Consider the following 14,805-nt stretch of genomic DNA (forward strand, 5'->3'; position numbering starts at 1 on the left):
GAAGAAAGACCTAATCAATCTCAGTGAGTAAATTATGTCTGATTCACTGACTCAAATTATTAAAAAATTGGCAATTGAAAATATGAACATCCGTAGTGAAATAAGTCAGATGGAGAAAGACAAACACCATATGATTTTACTCATATGTGGTATATGGAGAGAAACCAAATAAACAGATGAACTAAATAAAACAAACACAAACTTTTAGATTCTGAAACAAACTCATGGTTACCAACAGGGAATGGGAAGGGCGGTGAATAGAACGGGTCAAAGGATTCACTTGCACTTGCACAGTGAAGATACACACACACACACACACACACACACACACATTTTTAAGGATGCACACCTGAGACTCAAACAATATTATCTGGAAAAAAACAAGATGCCAGATTAATAAGTAAAATCATAGTATATCATGAAAAAAATAGAATGGAATGTGGAGAATGCTGGATTTCCAGGTCGAATGTTTAGCTAACACATACCCCACTAAGGAAGTGTGAAATGCAACTTTGATGGTTTCCTAGGAAGGAACACTGTAGCAGAGGCAATAGCAATTTCAGTTTCCTATTACAGAAACACTCATCTTTACGAACAACAGAACAATGTGACTTTGAGGAAAGAATCAAAAGTAGAAGGATATGAACTCAGGAAGAACATATCAGGTTATGTAGATCTTAGTAAGATATACATAATATATATACATAAGATATATAGCCATATACATGTGCACACACATATATCTATACATTTAACACTGAATAAGATGAGAGAAGAAATTAGTTGTTTCTGTAGTACTGGCTTTGCATTTTGTAGCTATTTTGTTGGGATTTGTAACATGCTTGTATTGGTTTTATATGAAAATGCTTCTAAAAAGGCATCTGCAGTTGTCTTTATTTCATTTGGAATTCTGAAAATTTCTAGCAACTGAAAGAATTAGCATGGGTGCAAATTGGCAATGATCTGAGAGCTTATCACATCAATCTTTGAGTCATTAAAAAGATACTGTCTTTACTGTTAACAAACTTCAGTATTTTTCCTTGTAAGCACTAGTGTCTTCATTTGGTACTACATTTAATTATACCCTTCATGTTTGCTCCTCTTACTTCTCAGAATGGAGACACCTGTATGTGGGCAAGTGATGGGGAATGTAGATTGATCTAACACTGTTAAATTTTTTACCAAGGGATTTAACAACCGATTATTTACTAACCATAAATCTCATATTTAGTCATGTACATCTGAACAGAGAGTTGTAACTTGCTGAAGTTTTTGAGTAAGAGAGCATAACCTCAACTTGAGAAAAGTTAAATCTCATATGTGGTCATATCTCCCCTAACAGTATAACATAGCATTTGTTAAACAGCCACTTCCTAGTATGTTTGCCCTTGTTCAGTCTTATCTAGTGCTCATTTTCAAATTGAATAGTTAAGTGCAGATATAGACTGTTTTTATCCATGTGTCAAGAAAGAATAGAGAGACTTGTGTTGCTATCAGGTTTTAATTGAAGCATACTTTACTATCTTTTGACCAAGTACTTCATTGCCATTTTCATAATGATTACAAACTTGAGAGGAAACTCTTCTGATAACCGCAGGCTAGAAATGAGAAATCATGCTGGGCTGGAGCTAAATGATGGCTGAGAATTCCCCCCACAATAATATATAATCCATGAAGAGGTTTAAATTAAACGGAATTGTTCTGCTTTAAGCAGTCTAAAATGAAATCTTGATGTAAAGTTGCAGTTTTCTTTTTAAGTGTAAAGCCCTTAGCCCTTTATGGCTAAGAAACAGTACTAAGAAAAGAAAACATTAATTTTAGTTGATTCACTGCTTAGTTTGGAATAATGTCTAGCTGCTTATACAGTGACCAAAGTAAGATGATGGTTGATTTTTTTCCCCCTTAGGTATAAGAATGAAATCTGGAGGTAGACAATGCAGATTGACAGCTTCACAGTTAGCAAGGATTTGTATTCCTTCAAACACCTACTTCACTACTTTTAGCAAATAGCCTTATTTTGGGGGATTTCCTAGTGGTCCAAAAGAATTACTAGAGATCAAACCAACACCATTATATTAAAACAAGAATAAAGAGGAAGAGGAAGAAAGTAGTTTTGAGGTAGCCTCCTTTAAGGAGACCTCTTGCAAACAGTAGAAATGATTCCTACCTGTATATATGTTATACTTACTTCTATCTACAAGGACAGATGGAAGATAGAAACTTATCTAATTCTCATAGTTCTATGAGATAAGCAAAGTATTTCTGCTTTGTAGATTGAAATGTTGAAGTTCTTAAAGGTTAAATAATTTGCTTAAAGTCAGGAAAGAGGCAACATTTAAAGATTAACTTTCTGATTTTCAGGTGTGTACCTTTACTAATTTAACAGTTGCCAGCCATTTTAGACACATTTGGTTGCTTTTTTTTTTTTTAATAGCTAGACAGACAGACAGACAGATGATAGCTAGAAAGAGCACAGCACCAAAGCTTCCTTCACTGTAGCGTGGGAAATGGGGCGGACAGGGTGTGGGTAGGCTCAAACCTGTATCGTACGCATGGCAATGCAGCATACTATCAAGTGAGCTTTTTTGCCAGTCCTTAGATTATTTTCAATAAAAACTCAATTAATAAATATTTTGAACTTGCTAGCCTTAGATAAGATCCCACTCAAGTATTAACTTACATTTTTTTCTAACTCAAAAATAGTCATAATGCACCTAAATAAAAGAAATGCAATTAAAAACTGTATTGCAGTTACAGCTGCTGACTGAAGTTGTTTATCCAATCTCATTAAAGAGACAGTGACTACTGGATCAGTAACACATGCAGTTGATTTTTTACAAACAGGTGAGTTGAATTTGTCTTTTTTTTTTTTAATCTCTTACACAATAGTGCACAAGTGGGAACTCATTGATTGAGGAGTAGGATTTAAAACAAAGTCAGTGGATTGTGGATTCAGTAATGAATCTTTAATATTTTTATAATACCATTTCCTTTTATATTTGTCATTTGTCATATTAATAATTATTAAGTTTAAGTCTTCTTTGAGAGGACAATAACGAGAGGTAGGAAATTAAAGTTTTTGTAAACCTGTGGATAAGAAATGTATTTGAATTTGTTTAATCTAGCCTTCCTGTATTACTTATTCACAGAAAAGTCCCCTATCGTGTTCCTCCAACACACATAGTATTTTCAAAGACCAGAGTTTTGTCAAATTAGTTTGGGAACAAGTCTTAGAGTAACTTCCTTATGCTTTGTTGTTGGGAACTGTTATCACAGTACAGATTATTTTGAAGGCTTGGCAACTCTTCAAAAACTTTTTGAATAAGAAGTGTAATATAAACATCAATTTATCGGAGAAACACTAAGCTTATATTAAGATCAGTCATACCTTTTTCTTTCCTTTTGAAGATCTGTAAAGTGGAAATACTTATCCAAGGGTTTTCTCTCTAGTCCTTTGTATGTCAGTTTTCAACCCAAATATTCTCTTGCCTTGCACGAAAAAGCCTCTCTAGCTATTGACAGAGAAAATAACGCTATTATAATATACAAAAAAATAAAATATACTGATTTCTAAGTCACCCTTTATATTCTTTCATTTCTCTGTGTTACTTTCCTTCTCCGAACCTGCTTAGTATAGTTTGGATTTATATAAAGTTCTAAATGGATCACTTTAAAGTATTACAAAGACTATCAGATGGTAGCAACTAAGTAAAATGCAGGTCAGGTCACAATCCTCTCATTAATATATGTATTAATTAAATATATAATTAATATATTAATATATCAATATGCATAGATAATTTTTATATAGTTAATTGATAAGTATATAGTTAATTAATTAATCATTACAAAGCTATGTCTGGAAATGCACTGACTTACTGCTGTGCGTTTGTGATCTGAGATGAATTATTTAGCTGATGTTGTTAGTAATTAGTAGTAGTCATGTGTTTATAAGTCCACCAACTCTAGTGCTGGACAATGTAGTAGTAAAAAATTAAATATCAATAGGGATGTAATTGTTGAATAGCATTCTGGGACTCCAGAGACCCCAGAACTTCAGTTCATTTAGTCAATAAAGATTTTATTATTTGCATAGGCAGCTTGTATTTTTCCTTTAAAACATGGTCATTAAAACATCTATTTTCTGTGACAGTCACTTGAGACTTTATTTGTTGTAGGCTTGAGAATTATAATCCTTTTAAAAACATTCTCTTTTCTTGAAATCATTTTCATACACTTTTGAGTATGAAACTGTAAGTACCCAAGTGTAATTTAATCCTCCATATTTTAGTTTGTTCTTGAAGTTGATATTCTTCTGAAAAAAGAGAAAATAGGTTGACTTTGTAACAATATTTATATAGGGTGATAAGAAACAGTGGTTATTCTCTCCCTTGAGAAAGTTGAGTGTGTTCTAATTGTGCAACTCTAATGGAAAGTCTGTCTACACAGACAAATGGAGAAATATAGGCATTTATAGCCAGGAAACCTTCAATAAAGCATTATCACTTAATCAAATTTTATTTTAAACTTGGTAAAATTTAATCTTATCTGTAATTAAATCACAATTAGGCTCTAATTATTATAATTAAAGATCTCTATCATTGCCTTATGATGGTCTCCCCCTGTAGCTTGCTTTAAATTAGATCTACTAGGAAAAATAAGTAATTTCTCTGATGGCTATCCAAGCCTCTGCATCTCAAAGTTGGGACATTTCAAATTATCTTTAATTAGATCATTCGATTATATTTAGTTTTTCTCTAGTCTTTCATATTTCTATCAATGTCTCAAAATTTAAAGTCTTATTGTACTTTTTACAGTTTGTTTACTTATAAAAATCTCAATAGCCACTTCCATTTAGATTAAACTGAAGACACTACTAAGTAAAATACATCTCAGCTGTTGTTAAAATTTGGAGGCTCTGGCCGGGCTGGCTTGCTTCACGGCGGGTAACAGAGACACGGAGACAATGGCTGGGCAGGGAAGCTGTATTTCTTTATTCAGGAACAACGATTCATAAACTAAGACAAACTAATCACCAAACAGAACTCTGCTGTCTCTTTGCGGCGGCGCAAGCACTCTTTCTTTTACTCTCGAACTCAGGAACCCTCGAACTCTCTCACTCTGGAACTCTGGCGGGTTTCCTAGGGGCGGGGCCAAGTGGACCCGCGAAATTAACAGGACTGATGCAATTCTCTTGGCGGGGGAGAACTAGAACCCAATGTAAAGCATACAACACTCAGCCAAACAAGTTGTTGAGCAATCATGGACCCAAAGCTTGGAATAGTGGAGAGGAAGTGTTAGGGGGATACTCACTGCAAACTCTAGTGTACTTCTGCTTTCAGGTATATGTTTTGCAGTAGTTTACGGATATGTGTGAACATATGCTCTCTCTCACAGAAACTGGTGTATATCTAGGTTTTGGGACTTTGTTAGAAAGTGAACCACCTGAGATGGAATTAGAATATACTATAAAAGGAAAGGTTTCACCCAAGTAATGAAGCTGAAGGGTTGTCATTCCACATGTGTAGTCTCTTACTAGGGAAAGAGAGAGGCAGACTGGGAGTATGGACTGACCAGTCAACGCCCATGTTCAGCGGGGAAGCAATTACAGAAGTCAGACCTTCTACCTTCTGCAACCCACAATGACCCTGGGTCCATGCTCCCAGAGGGATGGAGAATGAGAAAGCTATCAGGGGAGGGGGTGGGATATGGAGACTGGGTGGTGGGAATTGTGTGGAATTGTACCCCTCCTACCCTATGGTTTTGTTAATTAATACTTTCTTAAATAAAAAAAAAATACATCTCAGCATACATGTGTATCACTGAATAAAAGCAGTAAAACTGAAATTGTTATAAAATAGCATAATGTCTTCTGACATTTTTGGTATCACTAAAAAACCCAGGGCATTGTACCTGAGAACTGAATCTGCTTGACTCAAACAGTGTGGGCAACCTGGGTGTGTGTTGCATGTATATTCCTTCTCTAAGGGGAGGAGTGCTAAAATTCATTAAATGCTTGGACACAAGACATACTTTAGAATTAATTCTCAAAATTTTACCTGAAATACTGTTTCTAAATGTCGGTGGCAGTCCTTTCAATTCTTTTATTTAGATGTATTTATTATGGTGGGGTATATCACTCAGCTCTAAGCTTTTAGGCTTGGTGAGAATATCAGCTTTTCTAGATATCACTTGCTAATCCTGGGTTAAACTTAATAGCATTTTCATCTTTATCCTCTTTGAGAAAAAGAGTTTTCACCAAAATTAATTTAATTATATTTTCAAGGACACATTAAGTATTTACAAAGAGTAGCATCTCACAATTTGGTATCTTCAGACTTCCGAAGAGTAAAATTCAGGATCTTGGTATGAGAGAAGGAGAATAGAAGAACTAAATATATGATTCTGATTTTCATTTTTTTATTTCTGGATTTGTATAAGGTATATCATTAGATACTGTCCCTCAGAAGAAAAAAAATCAGGCACAGAGAAAAACAGAATTAAGATATAAAATCTTTACTATGCCCTTATTCTGGTTCCTTGTTGACCTGATTCTTTTCCTCCCTGATTAAATGAGTTGATGAATCCCATTAAAAGCATTGGATGTTTTGTTTTGCTTACTTTAAGCAAGCTTGAGTGTGGATTTACTGGTTAAAACCAAAGGGACCTGGAAAAATGCTAGTGTAAGCAATTAGATCACACATAAGTTAGATGCACTGCAACACAAGGGGTCAGACAGGAAAGCATGAAGGAGTATGCAGTAGAAGTTGTGATATTAGGAAACTCTGGCCCAAGAATTAATCCCAATATAAATGAGCTGTGAGATTGAAAAGCCACATTTACTCTGTTTACTCATTTGTGAAGTAAAGGAATTGAATGAAATGATTTAAAGAGTGTTATAGATCTGCACTTCTATGGATTTATAATGTGAACAGAAAAAACAATGGATTAGACTGATGAGTCAAAGCCCAGGAAGACTGATGAAAATTACCAAATATATATATATATATATATATATATCATTGGAAACAAAGGCAATGTGCATCTGAAGATATAGAGAAAAAGAGAGGGACAAGGAAAGCTTTGACTGATAAAATATCGAGACTGAGTATGACAAGATGATACTGATTTATGGACCATCAGATAAGACATAAATGATTTTTCTGGAACACAGAAGAGAGGGAAAGTAGAAGGCTAAGGTTTACAAAAAGAAATGGTCAAATGGAAATGGTGATTAGATAAATGAGAACTTAGATATAGCTATGTAGAAGAAAAGAAAGAAAGGATTTTTTTCTAAACATAACCCACACATAATATAAAATAATCATGAAAAAACTAGGGTAAGTGATAAAAATATTTCTGCACTTTTAAATAATAATTTATAATTTTCAAATAATTTCTGTCATTGTATGACTGATGTAGCATGAAAATGAATTAAGATTCTGGATTCCTCTAAAGTATAAGCATCAAACTATAAGAAGACATCTATAAATCAATCCCTTTTGTTAGAGCAACCAAGAAATAAAATATTTAGGAATAAAGATAATAAAATGAAGCGAAAGATTTGTACACTGAAAACTAGGAGTCACTCTTCAAGGAAATAGAGATACAAATAAATGGGAAGATACCATGTGCTCTTGGATAGGAAGAATTAGCATTGTCAAAATGACCATCTAACCAGAGCCATATAAAAAATTAATGCCATCTCCATCATGGCAGTATCAAATTTCCTTACATGCTAGAACAAAAACCACAAAAAATGTGTCCCCATGATTTCCAAAGAAATCTTGACCAAAAAAGACTGGAGGCATCACACTTCCTGACCTCAAACTAAATTGCAGAGCTACTATAATCAAAACTTCAAGGAGGAGGAAGAGGGGTAGGGGGAAGAGGCCTACCAGGAGGACTGAATTGTGTGGGCATAAAGTCGCAGTGAAATCGAAGCATCACAAATAAACAGATAAAATTTAAAGAACAATGCAAAAGAATCCACTCTGTGTAGGTTTGAAATATATTAACAAGTTAACCTTTTCATAAAGTTGAGCACAATCTGGAAATTCTATTTCTGTTTTCCTGTATTATACTGTCTAGTATCTAAAAACAACCACCTAAGGGGAGAAAGCTCTCATGTCAACACATTATGTGTTTGTCAGGAAGAGACAGTCTAGGTGCTGTGCTACTAGCTGCAGCAGCCACACAAGCATTCTTGAGAACCTGTTTAAAATATAGGATTTCAGATGTTCCCTCCAAAACAACACAGATAAAAACACGCATTTTAGCAAGTGTCCTATGTAATTTATTTGAATTTTATGAACAAAAAATACGATTATTGGTACACACAGTTGCTGCAACCTAAAGGATACTTGATTTTTTTTTTTTTTTTAATTAAGATAGAGCCAGAGTAGCAAATAGAAAGTGAAAGAGATGGGGGGTTGGAAGTTGATCCACCGGGTTAAGTGCACATAGTGCAAAGCGGAAGGACCCACTCAAGGATCCCAGTGCCAGTCCCCAGCTCCATACCTGCAGGGGTGAGTCACTTCACAAGTGGTGAAGCAGGACTGCAGGTGTTTATCTCTATATTCCCCTTCCCTCCCCCTCTCAATTTCTTTCTGTTTTACCGGAAAAAAAAATTTTTTTTTAAATGGCCACAGGAGCAGTGGATTCATTGGTTTGCAGGACCAAACCCCAGCAAAAGCTTGGAGACTTAAAAAAGAAAAAAAGAAAAAAGAAAAGAGTGAAAGAGACCATAGCATGGAAGCTTCCTTCAATGTGATAGGTTTTGGGCTCAAACCTGAGTCTTTCACATAGCAAAGCAGCACACCACCGAAGTGGACTATTTTGCCAACCCAGAATACTTTAGAGATTGGGCACTGTACTAAAATAAAAGGATACTATAGTTGTGGCAAAATTCATAAGGCAGCTTTGATCTCAGTTGTTCCTTCTCCACCTAAAGACTGGGACCAGATTTTTAGTGGAGGTGACAGTATAGTATTATTTTATGATGAGTTACAAAGTCAGTTAATATTGGAGAGGTCACCTACTCTGAAAAAAACTCAATTATAACAAAAATATGTGGGGCAGTGTTAAATAAACTGAGTCCCATGTAATGAGAATTTCATGTCCAAAATGTTTTAATAAAGATATGTGTGTGTATGTATATATAAATATTTCCAAAAGTCATATGCCTTTTGGAAAATTTTAAGATATTGTTTTTAAGAATAGAGGACAAGAGACACAGAGATACAAAATTCCACAGCACAGTCCACTATTCCTGAAACTTTCTATTTGTGTATGATAAATTGTGCATTTTTTCTGATCAACTATCTCCCATCCCTAAAAATATATTCTCAATACAATAAAGGAGAGTCACCTGAATTCATTTTTTTCATTTATTACTTGAGCTCATTTTACTGATACTAAGAGTTAATAAGCCCAATAACCAAAATCTGATGCTACAAAATATGATAACATCTATATTTGTGAACCATCATATATGCTAGTATATATCATCTCTTTCATTCAAGAGAAGAATAGCATATCATAATATAAAGCTCCAAATTCTCCTTTGTAGAAGAGGTTAGTTATTAACTGGCTATCCCAGCCTCGGGAGATCTCGTTTAAGAAAAGAAATAGTAAGATCAGGCAACATATTAATACTGCTTTTGATATTATCTCATTATTCACAACTTTCAGAACAAATATTAATCTTTTAATTTCCTATATTCTTGGAAAGAATAGAGTGTTGAGGTGTGGTAGATAGCATGTATATACAAAAAGACTCTCATGCTTGAGGATCCAAAGTCCTAGGTTCAATCCCTGTACCACCATAATAAACCAGAACTGATCAGTGCTCTGGTAAAAAGAAAGAAAAAAAAAAGTGTTGGTAGACAGCATACCTTGCCAGGTATGTACCCCAAGTTCAAATTCCTGCACCATATAGGAATGCCACAATATGGGAGGGACTCTAGTTCTATGGTGTCTCTCCATCTCTCTGTATCTCTATCTGAATGAGAGGAGGGAAAAAGTCAGCCCAAGAATAAAAAAATCATCCCTGTGTAAGACTCCAGATTATATATATATCCTCACCTACAGGGGGAATACTTCAGGAGTGGTGAAGCAGAGCTGCAGGTGTCTGTCTCTTTCCCTCTCTATCCCCCTCCCCTCTCAATTCTGTCTCTATCCAATAATAAATCATTTAATTAAATATATACATATATATGTAAACAAGAATAAAGAGCCTTCTTGATATATTGGCAGCTTCTGAAAACACACACACACACAGCCTATTTAATTTCAATGTATGAAGAGTATGATGACAGGGCATGATAACAGTAAGGAAATGTCCTAGGGGTCCACATTTTAGTAATTATCCTGCAGTTTTATTAACTGTCCCAAAACCAATGTTTTGATATTACCATATAAGAACTATGACTACTTACATAAGTTATTGTTCACTGATATTTTTATTGAGATTTGTAGCTCATGATTTTACATGTGATTGTACAGAGCATTTAAGGGAAAAAAAGTTGTACAACAGAAAAAAATTCTGTAGATGATCTGATAGATGTAAATGCTAAGAATAAAGTCATGTGTAAATATGAAAATGGTAAGAGACCAAAGCTTAAAAGTGATATATTCTTGTTCCTTAAAAGTGACCTTTTTGATCAGTGTGAAATAGCTCAATTGTTTGTTAGCTTTGAGACTAAACCATCATTCATTTTCAAAATATATATTTTGAATTAGATGTAATGTTGGCAAGTGGGAAAAAAAAACAGCATAGAAAAACTTTTCCAAATTATCTTTCTATTTTTCAGTGCATTCCCAGGAACCAAAAGAAGGAAAATCAAGCTGGCTCTACAATTTTTGATTTTACAGTTCATCAGCAAAGATCAGTGCTAGCACATACGGAGACCTGTTTATAAATGAACACATTTTGATTATCCAAATTTGCTTCAATATAAATCATCTTATATTACTTTACTCTCAGATGAGGCATTGAATTTATTTTTAAATGTTTTTTTCATTTTTCTGGATTCATACTGTTATTAAAAACATAAGTTATTGTGGTAACTTGAAATGCAAGGCATTCAGCGTTGGTGATACAGTGGTGAGCATAGATGCCTTCCAAAAATCTTCTTTCTACAGGACTAAGCAGTAGTCATGCTTAAGACTACTCTGTATCCTAAACATTGTATCCTGAGTCCTATTTCCAAAGACTCCTTTGCTACTATGAATTGACATTCATTAATTTGTCAAACATCTTTTGAGGCCAAACAATACATTTCATTTTGAAGTCATAATATTTTTTCCAGTTTCAACTTCAGAAGAATTTTTAAACATTATTGGTGATATGAATTTTAAGTGTAATTGCTTGTCTATGTATTGTGATATTCTACAGCCTTAAGTCAATCAGACAAATTTAAGTCTTTTAAATTTTAAAATTACCTAATACTGGACTAACTGTATATCTTTAATAGTTTTTCCCTTAGGTCACAAATTTGGAATAGTATCATTTTAAATTTATGCAGTCTGAATGACAATACTATTTCTCTAAGGAACTAAAATAGGTCCTTAGAAGTTGCTTTACTTTCCATTTCTTTAACGGTCCTCCCTCTTGCATTCTAGAATGAAAGAAGTATTGGGAATACTTTTAGATACATTTGGATTATGGAGTACTTTGATAGCACATGTTGTATAGAACTGTATTTTATAAATTGACTACAGCAATTCAGGATAGAACTTGAGAGTATTATTTTTCAGCAGTATAATTATTTGTTTAGTCTCAATGTAATTATCATACATAATGAATTATCATGTAATATAGATATTGCTTGGTTATAGATTATTTTTCATAATGTACATTTTTTCAATTTATCAGTATTTTATGCTTATTAGAAAAAATTAATAGTAAATCTCTAAGTGGTACAAAGCTATGGGTAGCATCAACTGTGTTGGCATACAGTAGAGTAAGCATAGCAGAGTGTGAAAATGAATTGAGGCAAGAACACTTATAAGAAACATACACAAAATATTCCTATTTCCTTGAGATGAGATGCAGTTAGATAAGAAGTACTTAGAAAGTATAAAAATCATTTAGTATTTCTTATGGAGTCATCAGGATAAAATTATAATGTGATGAGCTCCAATTTTTTTCACTCATCATTAGTATTTTTTATAGTATGTATAATTTTATCATTTAAATGACTTCATTATTTTTACATGATTTTTTTTATGTAATTATACCATAGATTCTACTACTTCACTATAACTTTGTTAGCTTGGTTCTGTTTTTTTGTTTGTATGCTTTGTTGTTCATATTGTGGTTGAAAAGATACAGTCCAACTGATGTTTTCTTTTGTATAATCTTTCTTGAATTCTTCATATAAGTCAAATTTCTCCTTTCACAAGCATTTTTAAGTCATAGTTTGTTTACCTTTGAAATATTGCAATGGGACATAAATTGTTTGTATGGCATTATTATTCAGAGGAACAACAACAATGTAGTTAATGTTAAGATATTTGAATAATTTAAAGGTTCTACTGGTTAGAGAAGTGATGGCTTTTAATTTTTTCAAAATGGAAAGAATATATTTACATCAAATGAAATTATGTAAAGCCATAACAACTACCTATTTTATTACAAAACATAAGTTTTTCAATATTGTAAACAAGCTATGTCTTCAGGCTGTTAAAAAATATCAGTATGTAAGTATGCTTACAGGTGAAAGTTTAAGATTGATTTCCCTTTTAAAGCAAAGAGGAAGTGTAATCAGGTTAATTACAAAATAGGAAAGATACTTCTCATGGCCTAAGCAGGAAAGAAGCAATATAATATCCATTAGAGTGCAAATGAATATTGGGCTTTAGAAGTGTTTTTCAGATGGTTTAAAAAGAGACATATTTCCTGATTACAAAATTAAAATTATAGTTGGGATACACTGAGTCTATTTTATGAACTTAAAAAAACTTGTCATGTAGAATTTATTTGCACGAAAATGCTTTTATAAACTCATTTGTAACGTTACTGCTTTTCTCTAGTTCTCCTAGACTCCTAATTCATTGATGTGCTATCAAACAGAAGATATAGTTCTAGTATTACTTAGGGATGTGTAGTAATTACTTATGTGATAGATTATAAGCATGAAATACTAGACATAAGCTAATTTATTTGGTACTAAAATATGTTGAGGAGATCATTTATAACACTGCTTAATCTCAAATATTTTTGTTAGAGAAGAAAGGACATTTTTCTTAATATTTTTAGAAGTGCTCAAACTAAAGTTAGGATTCTTTTTCACTTGCTCTTTAAATATGAATTTACATAGTAGTTGTGTACTTTTTTCTTCCCCAAAACCTGTCAAGTGGTATCACTATGGCACAGAACTGACAGGTGTTTCTGAAAGCTAATTCTTTCAGTAGTAGGTGATAGTTATTAATTAGTTTGGAATTGATTGTCAGCCAACCTAGAACCCATTTTCTTGATCCTTTAGTCTCTATGATAGTGCAACAATTCTGTTTCCAAAGTTTTTAATGTCATTGTTTAAAGTAAACGAACCAGTTAATGAATTTGAATATATGTGGGGAAAACTGCTAAAACAATTGCCTAAAATAGAATGTCATATAAAATTTACTCATTCATATGCTTATCTCCATCATCATGAAACCTTTTCTTAATTGCAATTAATATAAAAAAATTACTAAATCTGATACATCACCAATAAGACAACATATTTTGATTAGTAAGGGTTTGAAAATACAGATCATAAACTACATTTTAATTTAAAGCCATTGTGAATTATTTTTTAGAAAGTTAGATTTATATACATCACTCCAATTCCCTTATTTTCCTATTTATTTCTACATCAAGATAGTTGTTCTTATGCCAGTTCCTTTTTGTCATCTGATTACTGTAGTATAGTAATTCATTATTCAAGTATATTTTTAATTTTAATAGACCAAAAAGATGTTCAAAATATTTAACTGGAATTACAACCTATTTCTCATGAGGAGAGATTATTTCCCCTATAAAAAGATAGTTCATATAGAGAGATTAAGATCTCTCTATAAAATTATTAATAGAAACATGTGCTATGCAATAATTCAAAAATTTCTAAACTAACTAAAAGTATGATATATTCACTAGTGGTCTTACAAAGTAGCATGTGAATTTGACTTCAAAAGGGAAAAAAAAATGTAAAATGTTATCAAAATAATTTTAGTGAAACATAATAATTGGATTGTTTCATTAGCATAACTTATAGTCAGACAAATAATGTGTAGAGTTTACTTAATGGAAAATCAAATAAGCACATCAGAAATATGCAGGTAAGCAGGTCATGAATATTATAGGGCATTAAAAATATAGTGTCAATTAAAGTTGATATAAAAAAACAAAAAATTTGAATTTGTTAATTTTTCAATAGCTACACATGAACAAAAACAGATTAACATTAGGGAACCCGATCTTTGCTAACAGGGATCTATTTAGATATACATAAATTTATTATTATTGAGACGTGTGCATAATTAATTCATTCAACTATTGCTTTGTTTGCACTAAAGTTGCATAAGATTTGGGAGAATCAGCTCTTCCTGTGAAAGTCTCTGGGACCTTAAGTTTCTTTGTAAGCACATCAATTATTATGTAGGAGAGTTCCATAGTCTCACCCCTTTCTAGACAGTACGGAATGGTGGGTCTGCACAAGTTTTTATATTCAAGTGATGTTTTTCAACTTGGTCTTTGTAATGCTGGGGAGGCTGCCTGATTCAAAATTCCACATAATGAAACACAAAAGATAATGTTCA

The 14,805-nt window shown here is 32.9% G+C and overlaps 1 protein-coding gene across 18 annotated transcripts in view; it reads right to left on the reverse strand.

The window, feature by feature from the left end:
• The window catches only part of ADGRL3 (adhesion G protein-coupled receptor L3), an 848,379-nt gene that overhangs the window by 13,906 nt on the left and 819,668 nt on the right, over positions 1-14,805 (reverse strand). For 16 of the 18 annotated variants that reach the window (XM_060188010.1, XM_060188007.1, XM_060188006.1 and 13 more), the window contains one exon: positions 10,441-14,805. This exon is cut by the window's right edge and continues 3,588 nt beyond it. The exons of 1 other annotated variant lie outside the window; for it this stretch is intronic. Coding sequence is in view for 1 of the 17 variants with exons in the window: in XM_060188014.1 (XP_060043997.1) it covers positions 4,230-4,315 (86 nt within the window). In the remaining 16 variants the exon portion in view is untranslated. Of the gene's footprint in view, positions 1-4,120; positions 4,316-10,440 lie in introns of those variants that run through there. One more of the 18 variants, XM_060188014.1, reaches the window with a different exon arrangement.

This window comes from Erinaceus europaeus, chromosome 3, assembly GCF_950295315.1.
Source record: "Erinaceus europaeus chromosome 3, mEriEur2.1, whole genome shotgun sequence".
Taxonomy (NCBI): domain Eukaryota; kingdom Metazoa; phylum Chordata; class Mammalia; order Eulipotyphla; family Erinaceidae; genus Erinaceus; species Erinaceus europaeus.